Genomic DNA, 15,728 nt, shown 5'->3' with positions numbered 1-15,728 from the left:
GATTTCTCTTATGTGCAAACTATTTTAAAGGGCTTAAATTCCAGACTCTGAGACATTTAAAAAACTAGGAACCAGTGAAGAATCAACCAGAAAAACTTGAAGCCTGGGCATGATAATCTACAGCTCAATCTAAACAGCTCTTAAAGCTTCTCCTTTCATAATTCAACACCCCTGACTGTGTACATCAGCTGATTAGACTGTGTGAAGATGGCCACTCTGAATGAGAGGAGACATAGCCAGATTTGGATCCATGCACGGGGGACATTCCCGAGAATGATGAACAGCCAGGAGTCAGGTTTCTAAACAGTCTCGTTTCCTGCATCTTTATCATATTCACACAGCAGTCTGTGCACAGCCAGGGACCAGGTCTGTCTTCCCCCTGGAAGACTGAAGTCCTTGCATTTCTAATCTACCAACGTGTGCAGTTCTTGCACTTTTAATTTATGAGCGTTTGGGGGGGACCTCTCAGACTTGGGAACATATTGGCTCGGTCTAATGCTTGGAGATTATTAAACTCGGAGCTATGCTCCACTATCAAGTCTACAGATCTTTTATTTAGAAGATATGGTGCTCTAAATGCACAAAGAGCTCCCTGTCACCTTCACATTAAAGCCCCTAGTGCCTGGTAAATGGAATTATATAGCTGTCATCTCCTTTCCCCAAAGTTTTAAGAGTACAATGGGCTCATTTTTTCACACTCCATCCCAGCCTCAGAACTAAGAGACCTACTTTGTATTGATTTAAGGTCTCAGAAATAAATAAACCTGCTTCACCGCTGTGATTCACAACAAATTCATGATACACTATTGCATGATATATTTCAAGCTCTGGCTCTGGCTCTCTTTTTCCTCTGGTGAGTGATGGGGGAGGTGGGAGGTAGTGGGGAGCTGCAAAGCTGACAGCTGGATGGTTATTGGAGATGGCTGCTGACTGCAAATCCAAGAACAGACACTGTTGAAGGAGTATGGGATTTTTTTTTTTAACTGGGGGGCAGGGGTGAAAAGCTAATTTACTTGGGTTTCAGGCTGGGGTTGGGGGAGAAGAAAGGTTAAGGGGAGAGGAGAGGGAAAGATGGAATAGCAAAGCTTCAACTGAACCGTAATTTGCAAAGACAGAGCTATGAACATGTGTAGAAAGAAAGGTGAAGAAAATCCAGCATAAGAAGGCGTAACATCTGAATGGAAGATGAAAACGCCAAGCTGCTCTGCTTAGGGCACTGTGCTGGCAGTCCTCAGGGGGCACTTAGCTTGAGTTCAGGGACAAGGTTTTATTAGAGGGAGAACGTGCAGAGACCCTACACGCCACAGAACCTGTGAAGTGGAGGCATCTCTTGATTCCAATACTCGAGAAGCATCCCAGTCCGGGAGGCTGGAATGGACCCTCTAGAGAGCGGGTAGAGATGTAATGGAGGTTCACACGCATGAAGTGAGCCAGAGACTGACTGCTCCCTGAGCTGAGAGGGTAATAAGCTCTAGCATTTTACATCTTAAGCCCATAGAGCTTAAGATCATCTCAGTCTACAGCACCTTTATTGATTCAAGTACCACCAAACCATGAGTTTTTAACCAGTACCTAAATATGCAGCACTCAGAAAGACCTATCTTTCAATCATGTATTAGGATCCGGACTTTCGATACGGCAGGTGATGGGCAGGTCTAAAAGCCTTACGTGACACCATGTGGCAGACTCCTAAGGTTCCATAGAGTACTACTTCATAGTGGTGAGTTTTAGCTGTTTCTCTAGTAATTACTAAGTATTTCATATTTTCAGCTGGCAAGAATGTTATTTATGAGTCCAATTTCTTTTCTATCTTTGAAGAGCATTTTCATCTTCACTACATTTGTTCTTGAGACAAGACCAGACTCTGAAAGCAAAAATACATGGGAAAGAATTTGGTTCTGTTCAGTTCTACATAAGCCAGACCATCAAACTGGGAGTTGCTTTGTTAATTCTGAACTACTTTTTAAGAGGTATTAGTTTGTCTGTACAGAGAAACAGCCTTTAGCCAAATATAAGGAAGAACTTTATACAGATGAAAGGGATTGGCTGAAAAAGTACTGAACTCCCCTTCAGTTGAGTTTTTCAGGCATAACTGAATGACTATTTGGTAATGGAGTCACAGAGGAAATTCAAACAACAGTTGGGTGGTTGGACTTTTGAGGATCCTTCCACTCCCAACAATTATAAATCTATGGCCCCTTGGTGTCATCATGAACGATAGCACCCCTCCCACCCACCACGGGGCATTTATTCTTCCATAATATGGATAAGAAACAAAAAATTTTTGAATTGTTATGATTTACAACTCCCATTCCTAATCTTGCTGATATGTAATAATTTTACACATCACTGATATGTAATCTCACTAACATAAAATTCTCTCACATGTAGTCACTTTTTTGATCCTCCCCAACTCCTTCCCCTCATCCATTCTCTCCCTGACCCAGCCTAACACAGTTCCCTGGCTACAAATCAAGATACATCTTCATAGCATAGCAGAATACTAGAAATTAAAGAGAATTTAAGATTAAGAGAAACTCTGGCCTTCACCTTAAGGTGGGAAATGTATTTTACAAAGAGGAAATTGAGCCCCAAAGAGATTAGAGCCCAACGTTGCTTTACCTAGTAAATGGCAAGAAAAGGAATGATCAAAAGTTTTTCGTTTGCTTTTTTTTTTTTTTTAATAATCTAAAGGCTTTGAAACTTTAAAAAGTTTGAGCACATTTATAATAGTTTGTCAAACATGATAATTCCTGAGTCTCTATTTAATGCCCAGGCAGAGACTCAGAGCTTTGACTTGATGCTTGTGTGGGTCTCCTGTCCTGAGTCTCTAAGCCACCACGCCCACATGGGCTGTCTTAGAGAGTCAGAGGCAATGGAGCTCTGAATAGCAATTCTACCAGAGAGCCCCGGATCAGACTTCTGGTATATTACCTTGACTCACTAATGGAGTCCAAGATACCTGGTACAGTTTCCTACCAAACCCAAGGAACATCAAACGAAAGACAAATAAAACAACCCCCCAGACAGAGTCAGGTGTGCCCATATTTTGTGTGTGTGCAGGGGGAAGGGCTTGAAAACTAAGGGGATGTGCCCACTGCAACCCTTTCTGAGAACTCGTTCATAATGCTAACGCGAGGCTTACTCAGAAAGCTCAAATGCCCTCTTTAGAAAGGAGAGCAATCCCATCTGGAGCTTCAGAGCACAGGGCCTGTCTTTTGTGAAAATAGGTAGTTAGGGACTTTCAAAAACGCAAATTGCTGGATTGATCCTTAGAGTGATTATGGGCTATTGTATCAACAAGTCCTTGGGGACTCTCCCAGACAGATGACTGACACATATACTACCCTATCAGGACTGAACATGGGGCCTCACACATTAATGGCTTTCCAAAGTGTGTGATTGTCTTTAGATAACATCTATAGGGGAAGTCAATACATGAATGTATGCCACAGTGAGGACTGACATCTAACATTTTCTTAAAGGAATTTTTGCCTTCAAAGGGTCAGAAAATAGAGAGAATGTTGTGTTTGTATTTCCCTTCCAGGGCCTGGATAATGAGTTGCAATGAGAAAGACCCCTAACTGCATCACAGGGAAGACCACAACAGTGCCAGTGATTTACCAGTATTAACTCATAGAATCTGCACAAGAGCCTGGTAGATAGGTACTATTATGATCCCCGTTTTACAATTAATACAACTGTGTCCTGGAAGGGTTAAATGCACTGCCCAAGGTCACACAACTCAGAGGTGGCAGAGCCTGGACTCAAACATAGCCAGTCTTAACTATTCCACCTCTTTCAGTTATGTGACAGTTACAATGCTGCCTCACAAAAAAGCTAAAGAACTGCCCCCTTGCTTTCTCGAGCCTCCGGGACTGACTCTCACGTTGAGTGTCACAGTCATGGGTGAGGAGGGAGGATGCACAGTGCAGTCCCCTGGTGCTCCAAGCTCCTGGGAGGAACTCTGATACTATACCCAATAGAGTCACATTTCACATGTACAGACACATACAAATATGTATTTGGAAACTGAGGTCCAGAGAAGGACTGATATCAAGTCTCAAAAGTAAGATTAGCAGAATTAGCCCCCTACAGGCCTAACATATAGCCCTAGCAACACTCATCACATAACTGTTTTTTTCCTGGCAGATTCAGTGGAAATAGGGGCCAGCTCTCGCTAAGGGGAATGAGATTATTGGATTTTTTTTTTTTTTGCCTTAAACCAGAAGCTTTAAAATGCTTATCACAAGAAAATCATATATCACCTCTTGAATGAATCTATAATCGATCCATCAGGCCATGGGCACATGCCTTACCTCCATAGACAGTAATTGTCCAGAGGACAAGTCAAAAACTGCAATTCTGATTTCCTGGTATACAGAGAGAGCTTTCACCAAGTCTGGGGCAGTGGATTGAGAACCGGCAGGCTCTAGTCTACTTCCCTTATCATACTAGGTCCTCCCAGCCTACCCACCACCTGATGTTACAGTACACATATTACACAGCAACAGAGAAGGGGAGTGGAGGGGAGAGGAAGTGGGTCCGAAAGTCACTGCAAACGTCCAGTAGCACCTTGACTTAGGAGTTTATGACTCTACAAATTGTCACAGCCCCTTAAGGGTCTATCTTTCCAGTTCCCCAAACACACAGATTGCTGCCTTTGCCAGGCCAGCATGACTCACTTTGAGCAGGTAGTCTGTCATGTCCATCAAGTCTGCCCTTACCACTCACTGAGGCATTTTGAGGGATCTGCCCACCAACAGCCTACAGTTTGTAGAGCTGGGAACCTGTGATCCACTACCTGGAGTGACATGAAAGAGCAGGCCCTTAGAAGCTTCTCTTCCTAATGTCATCACTCTCATGATGTTTGGACAAAAAATAAAATGACCGGCTACTTTCTTTTCTCAGGCCTTGTGGACACTAAGCCCAGGGGACTGAGCACATCTTAAATGAAACTTGGGGATGTGGCAGTTCATGTTGTGCTGCTAGTTCTAGTCTTTGTCAGTGGAACTAGGTTACTTTACCTCTTGCTGTTTTTGTCTTTCCATCTGTAAAATGGCCCTGATGCCACCGGCCCACCCAGAAGGTAGCAAGGAACCAGATAGATGTTTTTGATTTTAAGTTTCAAATAACGTCATGCAGGCTGCCTCTAATCACCATCTCGTTACCTTGAGTTCAAATGTCAACTCTGCTTCTGCAACACTTAAGGAAACCTGGATCCTATATTCCTCCTCACCTTTGTAATATTTTGAGTATTTTACAAATAACTGCAGGCAATGAAGAGCAAGACACTCAAGGAAAGAGAATACACAAATACTGAGATCACAAGGACAAGGGATCAAAAGGCGCATACGGGGAGCACTTTCTGGTTTTGGAACAAAAGACAGAGTGGCAAAGGATGGGGCCCCGTGAATAAGATGTGTAGGTGAACGGTGAAATCACTGAAAGAGAAAAACAGGAAGCCGCCAGGATGGTTATATTTTATATGCAGATGACCACTGTTGGCTACAAAAAGAAATCCTTTAAAAAGTAAGAGTCTTTGGAAGCAAGAGGTTAGAAGGTCTAAACTAATTAAAACCAGGTCGGCTAACGACAGGCAACATCACACGAGCACTGAGATGGAGAGTAGCTATAAAAGCTTGACGCGTACATGCAGTGTATTAAGTTGGGAATACGTGTCTCTCCAGCTTCACATCTATTAAAGGAACAAACAATTTACATGTGGCTGCATTACGGGAGTGTGATATGTGGAGTGACAAACCTTTCTCTTCACATCCAACTATGTTCAGTCAAAGCAGAGATGGGCTGGAGGGGGGTGAGGAGGGGAGGAGAAAAGCAGGGAGAAAGAAAGTTTTTAAAAAATCTCTGCCTCAGCAAAAGTTTTCATTAAAATTTTAGACAAATGATCCCTGTGTCCTTCTCCCCTGCTGCCTGGGGCTCCATGCTATTTCTATGCAAATAACAACCTCGTGGTTTATATCTTATTATTTCCACCAGAGCTGCAGTGCGACATGACCTGAGACGTGTAAGAGGTGGGTGGGGGGCTGGGGGGTGGAGTTAGAGAGGAGAGAGAGAGAGAGAAAGAGAGAGGAAGAAGGGAGAGACAGAGAGAGAGAGAGAAAGATGAAGTGGGTGTTCACTCAAGTGTGAACAAATATTGTCAGGAGTGAGCGTCAAGAACAAAAAAGAATTGCAGGGATAACGTGTTTATTTCAGTCCCCCCACCCGCCCTTGCAAACCGGCACCTTTTAAAATTCATTGGGCATCAGGCGATCATGCACAATCCATCTGCTTTCACTTTATCATTTGCATTTCATGCCTCCTGGCTTTTGATGTGCTGATACTTTGATGCAGTCAGGAGACACGCATTATCATTATTTCAATTTTCAAAGGGGTCAATGGGATCGGCACTTGCACACACAGATTTTTTTCCCCCTACAACCTCTGCACAACCACCTCCCTTCTTATCCTTCACCCTAATGTTTAACATAAAGGATGAAGACTCAAAAAGGTAGGGGTCAAATGTTTACAGCCTAAAAGCTCGCATACACCGCCTACATTCCCGCTTTACACAGGTACATGCGTACGACAAGCTAGATGGTCAGGGCTTGTGGAGTCTCTACAGGGTTTCAGACACACACAAAGACTCTCACACATGGAGACTCAGGGAGGCACACAGACAGAGAAAGAGGGATCTAGACGCAAGATACAGACACAAAGAGACAGAGACCAGCACTCACACAGGAAGAGGCATGCACTCAAAGTGACCTGGACACACGCCCAGAGGATGCGAGACAGAGATTCCTATAGGAAGAAAAGGTAGATGTGCAAAGAGACACCAGTGCAGACAAAGGCAGGACGTGAACAAGCAGGGAGGCAGAAGAGGCAGTCTGAGCGTGTGGCTCCTTTCTAGTTTCCTTTCTTATACCTGAGAGGCAAAGGGGCAGATAGGACATTCTTAATCAATTTGCATGAAATCGGGGGTCTTCCAGCACCACAGCTGCACATAAGAGGCAGTGACATGAAGACAGTGAAGCGGGCAGAGCAGGGTTAAATAACCCCTATAACTGATCACTCCCTTCAGCTACAAATGACCGCAGCCTTCTGGAAATGAGCACTGTGGGGTAAGTTATAGCTACAGCTTTACTGTCTTTTCCCTACAACTAGACTTCTCCTTTAACAAGGAGCCCTGCAGACTAGGAGGAAGATGAATATAATGAATTTGACCACAACAATTCAACCGGGTTTTAAGAAAAAAATCCCTAATGCTTTCTTTGTGGCAGGATTGAAATTCAACTAGCAAGTTTTTAGGAAAAAAACAAACAAACAAACAAAAACCGCAGCAGCAGCGACAACAACACAACACCACCACCTTTGCTCTTCAGAATATTCTTTGGATATCAGGGAGAAAATAAAAAATTCAATGTAACAAGATACTTTTCAGAAATTAGCTCTTTGTTCAGGTACGGGAACATTATGGAAATGCAGGTGTCTTCTTTAAATTCTATCCTCACAGATAATGGTATCTACAATTCTCTTCAGCATTCATCAATATCTCATCCTAAGAAGGTATCCAAAAGAACAACTTAAAAATAAAGTAAGTTTCTCCCGCAGCAATAATCTCCCTCAGTAGAGGCAGTTCACAATCTTTATTTCCATGCTACTCTCCAAAAAGAGAGCAGGACATCCAAGTTTGCCGTTGTTAGCACTGCTCTGCCCTTCCTTGGAGAGAAAGGCAAGCCCAGAGAAGGACACGAAGTTCATACGAATGCAGAGAGCAAACTTATCACATTACACCATTCTCATTTCTGACATCCCCAAAAGCTAATTGGACTGATGGCAGTGTCAACTTATTCTAAATGGGAATGATAGGATAGGACACTTAATTCCCATCCTTCCACTTGAAAGCCAAGGCTTCATAAACAGTTTGTGTGAGTCTAGTAAACAACTTAGCATGCGTATAGCTCCGCAAGCTCAATCACCAAACCGTGTAAGGGAGAGGAAAAGGAAACTGCAACTGTAATGTGAGCCAACACTTTGTGCCAACTACTAGCTGCTTTTACCTATGTTTTCTCATTTGATGTCCACAGCATCATTTAGAGGTGGAAATTATCATCCCCCTTTGACAGATAAAGAAAGTTGAGGAGTTGAGGGGTTACACGAGTTGTACGAGGTCAGTCAGCCAGCCAGCCAGCCAGCCTCAGACAATTACATATTCCTGGCTCTGGAGAGAAAATAATTTTCCTATGCCTGCAAAGAAGTCAGAACTATACTGTCGGGGACTTCCTGGGCGCAGTGGTTAAGAATCCGCCTGCCAACGCAGGGGACACAGGTTCAAGCCCTGGTCCGGGAAGATCCCACATGCCACAGAGCAACTAAGTCTGCGTGCCGCAACTACTGAAGTCTGCACGCCTAGAGCCTGTGCTCTGCAACGAGAGAAGCCACCGTAATGAGAAGGCTGTGCACCGCAATGAAGAGTAGCCCCTGCTCACTGCAACTAGAGAAAGCCCGCTCGTAGCAATGAAGACCCAACGTAGCCTAAATTAATTAATTAATTAATTAAAAAAAAAAAAAAAGAACTATACTGCCCTTTGTATATTCAGGTATTCTTAGATAGTTTTCACTCTTGCAAGCTGTGACTTCACTATCCATTTTTTTTTCCCTCTCTGGAAAAGCCACTATGAGCTTGGATTGAAAAGGCACAAGCGTTTCTTCTGAAGGGAAAATAAATCTCCATGTCATACTCTTTATCAGCAATCCATCCATGCATCCATCCACCCATCTTTCCACTCAATAATTACCAAGTACTTCCTTACATACAAGGGACCACCATATGTGCTCCTTTTCAGAGGTGCTTTCACAAATTTCTCAAAACATTAAAACTTGATACCCTCAACATGTTCAGGGGATGTTTCAGAGGTAGCTCCATGTCTGGGAATAGATCTCACATCCCTCGCTCACAGATGAGAAAAAGGGAGGGAGGACAGAACAGAAGCATTCAATTAATTCTGTCTTTCTAGAAGGACATCAGAATGTAAACTCCTCACAGCAGGAGTTTCATATGGTTTGTTTATTACATAGCAGGGCTTGGAATAGTGCCTGGCACATAGTAGGTACTCAAAACACTCATTTTGTTGAATGAATGAATGAATGAATGAATGAATAGGCAGGGAAGATGGAGGGAGAGGGGAAGAGATAGACTGAGGAAGCCTTCCACCAATCAGGATCTAGAATTAGGAATTCACAATAATCCTCCAAAAGCTTCACATACTTCTCCCAAACCCTAGAAACTTACTTTGTTGAGGGCCCCAGCTCCTGTCAGAATTAAGTGAGAATTTTCAACCTGGATGGTTCTCTGTCCCAGTCGGACAAGGTAAGCTCCAATCCCAATGGCACGGCATGTAACCTTAAAAAAGAATAAATTCGACATGTCACATATTTATGTTCCCTCCTTAGCTATAATAACTAAGGCACAGATATGTAAAATCCACATTAACAGAAAAAAAGATTGCTTTTTTAGGAAATCTGTTTGATTAATAATAATACAAAAACACAATTTCCTGGTTAAAGCAAAGAAGGTACAGAATTCATTCAATGATTCAAGTAACAGACAGTTAAAGGACCATACGCCCTTTACTTCTCTTATACTTTTGTTTATTTCACAGATGTTTGGCATCTACACTAGAGGTACGAACAAGGAAAACAGTAAGAGGAGAAGAAATTTCAGCTGTTAATACTCTGGTAGAATATTTAGAGAAATAAGAAGTTAAACTAAACGCTAACATGAGGTGCCAGGTTTAGCTGGGAAATTCAATTATTTACATCATCCTGCCTTCCTACTTTTGTGCACAATTAAAATCAAATTGTAGATATACAGTTTTTAAGAAATGCTCGCATTTGGGACTAAGCGGGGATGGGAGCAAAAACAAATCCTAGTCAGCTCTCCAAAAATCTCACGCTCTGGCAAGATTTACCAGGCTAATGGTGATGATCTCATCATAGGCCAACGAGGATTCTCCAGCAATCATTCCAGAACCTCGAAGGTTCTCTGCTCCAAGTCCCTCTTCCTTCCCAATAATATCGGTTATCTTGTACCTAGTGGATACAGCCATGCCAAATTATACAGGTTAAACACGTTAACAACAATCCATTAAAAGAATAACCACCATCAATAGGCTGCTAAAAGCATACTGAAAGCTTATATTCAATACCAGAGCTCTGTACTTATTTTTTATACTGTTCATTCATATATCTTTCCTTCTTAGCTTGGTGCCTATTTTGTCTGGAAGCAATATGGTATAGCAGAAAGAGCAAAATCTGGAACTAAGCAGACAGGTTTAAATCCCTGCTCTGACACATACAGCAGTGTGACTCTAGGGATAATAGTAACTTGTGTAAAATGGGATTTATAGTATCCACTTCTATGGGTTGACACGAAAGTTAAAGCAGCAAGGAGACGGCTTGACACATAGATGGCGCTCCGATGTTAGATACCCTCTCTTACTTTCTAGGACAAGTTTCTTAAAAGCAGGGTCAATGTGTATCTCTCTCTAATAAGCAACAGTCATTAAATCAACAATTTTAGATAAATGTTACTTAGGAATACAAAAAACTCCAGAGGCACAGTGAGAACACTCAGCCCAATTTCTCAACTCAAAAATCCTCTCTCTTTCCAAGACAAGGATGAAGGGGAAGGTCAACATAGTGCACTCTATCCCTGCTCCTTTTTAAGTATCAAGTATATACACGAGAGTTCCTGGCACAGTCCTCTGGAGGGGCAGGGGGAAAGTGCGTAGAAGTGAAATGCTGGACAAGTTGTCCAGAAAGCATCCTGTGGATCCAGAGGAAGCCACCCATCTGTCTTCTCGGCAGGGGATTAGGAGTGATAGCTGATAATGGGAAATGGGAGATGGGGAATGCAACTAATAAAAGAAAGGAAAAATACAAAGTTGGAAGTAGAGATGGGCATATATTATTTATTGTTCCACGTGTACCCTTAAGGCTTGGCACTGGGCACAGTTTTTGAAATTGAAATAATAAATAAATATCCCATAGTGGCTCTTAAACTATTTTTTTTTTTTGCTCCCACATTTCTCTGTTCCCTTACTTCCAGCCTTCCATCAATTCCTTTTCTTTGCCCTTGCTGTTTGTCTGCGGCTTTGCATTTCTGCTTCCCAGATTCCCAATAATCCCTTCTCACAATAATTCCCCAATTCTTCCTTTTGCTCTGTATCTAGACTCTAGTATAGAGTTACATTACAGGTAAAGCTAATCTCCCTGAAGGGGTTAAGAGCCACATTAATTTGGTGGTGGTGGTGGGGGAATGTGTTCTTTTAATAAGGCCCACATGCCATATAGTCACAAATACTCATGGGCCCAGTCAGCCTTCTTTGCAAAGCAGATCTTTTCCCTCCTCAGGAGTGCATACCGCTTCACAGGTGTTTGTGATTTGTTACGTGGCATCTTCTCCCGTTGTATTACGTGAAAAAGATAAAAAATTTCCCATTTTCTGCTCTGTGATCTGAGCCTTCTACCTTTAAGAGTATCATTCTTTAAAGTAGTACCAGGGACTTCCCTGGTGGTCCAGTGGTTAAGACTCCACGTTTCCACTGCAGGGGGCACGGGTTCAATCCCTGTTGGGGGAAATAAGATCCCCTCATGCTGCATGGCATGGCCAAAAAAAAAAAAGTAGTCCAAATTTTAATGTTACTTATAATAAAAACCTTTGTGTAGTGTAATACAATTAACAAAGCATGTTCATGTATATCATTTTTTATCTTCACAACAGTCCAGTGTGATAGGGAATATCACCTCCATTATCATAGATCATGATACCCAGGATTTTTGATTGCTTACTATGTGCTGAGTTCTGTGCTAAGGGCTTTACATATATTGGATAACTTGATCTTCATCATACAGATGAGGAAACTAAAGCTCAGAGAAGAAAACTGACTTGCTTTAACAAAAGCAATATACAAAATCAATAGCTTTCTGAGATACCAGTAATAAAGAGTTGAAAAATATAATGGCGGGGGTGGGGTGGGAATCCCCTTCAGAGTAGCAAGAAAAATGCAAAACATATAGGGATATTTATAAATTGGCAAAATCCCACCGTACCTACACTGTATACCAAGACATCCTGGGATGGATGCCACAGTGAACTGTCAGGTGCACTGAAGGATATTTCAGATTTTTGAGAGAAATACTATGATATGTGGTATCTGTTGGATGCCGTGTGAACTACTAGTTTTAAGTAGTTCATGGTTTAACATGAGGTACTGCTACATTCCTTTTGACAATGTCCTATCTTTGCAAAGCTGGGTTTTCAGTTTCTGTGGGGAAAAAAAAGTTCTGCACAAAAATCAGTGCAGAATGAGACGTGAGGGTGGTTATGTCCAAGCTGATTCCAAGGTTTGCAATGTCGTATGGATGCAAATATCCCATTAGTAAGTAACTGTAATTATTTAAGAATAGAATAAAATTTTTTCAGTTATGTGTATCATACAGTTGACCCTTGAACAATGCTAGGGTTAGGGGCATCGACCCTCAGCAGTTGAAAATCTGAGTATAACTTATAGTTGGCCCTCATATATATGGTTCCTCCATATCCATGGATGCACATCTGTAGATTCAACCAACCACAGATGGTGTAGTACTGTTGTATTTACTGTTGAAAATGTCCACATAGAAGTGGAACTGCACAGTTCAAACTCATGTTGTTCGTGGCATAAATACTTATGAAGCTGTCTGGGTCAGCTTCCTTAATAATCAGAAATATTAGGCATATCTTTTTGCCTAAAGGTGCTATGAAAAAATTACAGAGACAGTAAAGGTGCTGTGAACCAAGAAAGAGTGGGAATTTCTGGCATAATCTATATAAAGAAAACTATAAAACTTTAAAAAATACACTTAAATAACTGGAAAAACATACCATGTTTCTTGTTGGGAAGAGTTAATATTATGAAGCTCTCAGATCTTCCTAAATTGATTTATAAACCTAATGCAATCTGAATCAAAATCATTATGCAAAGTTTTGGGGAATTAAAAAAAAATGAGCCTATCTGTAAAAAGACAAAAATAGCTAATAAAACTTGGGGAAAAATTAAGAATGTGAGGAACTCTGGCCCATTAAAGTAGTTAAAATAGTGTGGTGTTAGCCTAAGAATAGAACAAAAAACAGAATATAAAGCTTGGCAATTGAGTTAAGATTATTATAAAAGTGAGGAAAGTATGAATTATTCAATAAATGGTATTGGAGCAACTTATTAACATTCTGGAAAATACTTGCAGATAGATTATAAAAATGTTCAATTTCACTGGGGATCAAAAATACCAGTTAAAATAACAATTGCTGTTTTTATCCTATTTTATTAATTTACAATAAACAGTGTTGGCAAGGGTGGAGAAAAAATTAAAAAGGTCAAACAAGCACTACCATATACTGCTGGTGGGAGTGCAGCTCTTGGGAGGACAATTTGAAATTATCCAAAAAAATCTTTTAAAAAATGGACATACTTTTTGACCAGTAATTTCACTTTTAGAGATTAACCCAAAGGGAATAGCCAGAGATATTCTTCAAAGTTTACATAAAAGAATGACCAGCCCAGGGATATAGCAGTAAAAACTGGGATAGTCTGTATGTTCAAATATGATATATTCATTATAATGATTTATATGAAGCCATTAAATATCATATTCTCAAATAATACTATAAGAATATATAAAATTTCTCCCTGAATAATATTTAGTAAAAGAACAAATTACAAAAGCCCTTTTCTATTATGATCCCAATTATGTAGGAAAAAAGGTATATATATATATATATACACATATATATATATATATATACACATATATATATATATATATATATACACATATATATATGACAGAAAGAATATAATATCCATTAATAACTGTGATCTCTTGGTAGGACTGTAGCTGATTTTTACTTTTTCTTCATAATTGTTTATATGTTCCAAGTTTTCAAAATGAATAATTATTATAAATATAGTTTTAAAACCTTAATCAATACTAAGGTCTTTCAGCTAGTAAGTGGTACAGCTGAGATACAAATCTAAGGCTTCTAGATTACTCAACAAGCAATCTTCACTGCTCTTCAAGGTCATCATCAGCAGGACAGTGAGAAAAAAATGATCATATTCTCCTTTCTTTAATCCACAGACAAATTATTCTGATACATAATACCTACCTGGATTCTCCTTCATCCTCCACGTGTTCACAATGGACAGAGTTGAGAGCACTGACTCTCTTATAATCTTGAGGGGTCAGATATAAATATTTGTATCCCTGTGGGAAACACAAATAGTTTTTAACTCATTATTTGCCATCACCACAGAAGACCCAGCAAAGCATGCATAATGCAGCCTGTTCCAAAGCTGGCTTTAAATCTCCAAATCGTATCTCAGAGTTACTGTCTCATAGAATACTACCACAGACAGTTCTTTAAAAGATGGAAGTGCCTATTTCTGCAGTCAATGACTGTGTCCTTGAAACAAGATATCTTGTAGCTGCAACTCCAGGTATATTCCACTCATTTCCTTTTCATCAAGCTTAAAGGGTCATTCTCTAATCTTCAGTGACACCTCTATTAAAGATATCAACACAAAATTAAAGAATTATATGAATTACTATTCTTTATTTTCTCAAATCCATAGTACCATCAAAATATAGATGGGTCAAGGATAATTGAGAGCATCACAAAACTAGGATATTCAATCTTAAAATCAGAAGTCTATGCAGTGCTGATGATCAGTATCACTGAGCTCATACCTTTAGCTTCTTTTAAAAAAATTAATTAATTTATTTACTTTAAAAATTTTTGGCTGTATTGGGCCTTTGTTTCTGTGCGAGGGCTTCCCCCAGCTGTGGCAAGCGGGGGCCACTCTTCATCGTGGTGTGCAGGCCTCTCACTATCGTGGCCCCTCTTGTTGTGGAGCACAGGCTCCAGACAAGCAGGCTTAGCAGTTGTGGCTCACAGGCCCAGCTGCTCCGTGGCATGTGGGATCCTCCCGGACCAGGGCTCGAACCCATGTCCCCTGCACTAGCAGGCAGATTCCCAACCACTGCATCACCAGGGAAGCACCCTTTTTGCTTTTTTTTTTTTTTTTTTTTTTTTTTTTCAGTACGTGGGCTTCTCACTGTTGTGGCCTCTCCCATTGTGGAGCACAGACCCCGGACGCGCAGGCTCAGAGGCCATGGTTCACGGGCCCAGTTGCTCCGCGGCATGTGGGATCCTCCCAGACTAGGGCACGACCCCGTGTCCCCTGCATCGGCAGGTGGACTCCCAACCGCTGCGCCACCAGGGAAGCCCCCTTTTTGCTTTTTAAAATAAACAAATTCTAATCCCTATGTACATTAAAAAATTATACTAACACTTCATAACTGACTTATTTTTATACATACATATACACACTCACATAGAAACTAGTTACTTAATACGTGTGTTCACCTTAAGTGAATCAGTCACCCAGAAAAAGAACAATAAAAGGAAACAGAGAAAAACTTAAAATACTATGAGAAATTATGTCCACCATTTAACTGAATTTGTCCCACAGGGAAAAACATGCCAGAGACATGAATTTGAATTTGCCACTGATTTTGCCTGACTTATGACAAGAATGCCCTGTAGCACTGAGTGTCAGTAGTATGTCTGTCAGCACATATTTACTAAGTGCCTATTATGTGCAAGATACTGTTTAAGA

General features: G+C 40.9%; 1 protein-coding gene across 8 annotated transcripts in view; it reads right to left on the bottom strand.

The window, feature by feature from the left end:
* The window catches only part of ACACA (acetyl-CoA carboxylase alpha), a 375,954-nt gene that overhangs the window by 139,125 nt on the left and 221,101 nt on the right, over positions 1-15,728 (bottom strand). For all 8 annotated transcript variants that reach the window (XM_067020788.1, XM_067020791.1, XM_067020790.1 and 5 more), the window contains 3 exons: positions 14,216-14,313; positions 9,978-10,098; positions 9,299-9,409 (listed from right to left, as the gene is read on the bottom strand). In XM_067020788.1, the coding sequence (XP_066876889.1) occupies positions 9,299-9,409; positions 9,978-10,098; positions 14,216-14,313 (330 nt within the window). The remainder of the gene's footprint in view (positions 1-9,298; positions 9,410-9,977; positions 10,099-14,215; positions 14,314-15,728) is intronic.

This window comes from Kogia breviceps, chromosome 19 (genome assembly GCF_026419965.1).
Source record: "Kogia breviceps isolate mKogBre1 chromosome 19, mKogBre1 haplotype 1, whole genome shotgun sequence".
In the NCBI taxonomy this organism is placed as follows: domain Eukaryota; kingdom Metazoa; phylum Chordata; class Mammalia; order Artiodactyla; family Physeteridae; genus Kogia; species Kogia breviceps.
The sequence above is the reverse complement of the archived record's forward strand: the minus strand, read 5'-3'. Positions and strand labels throughout refer to the sequence as shown.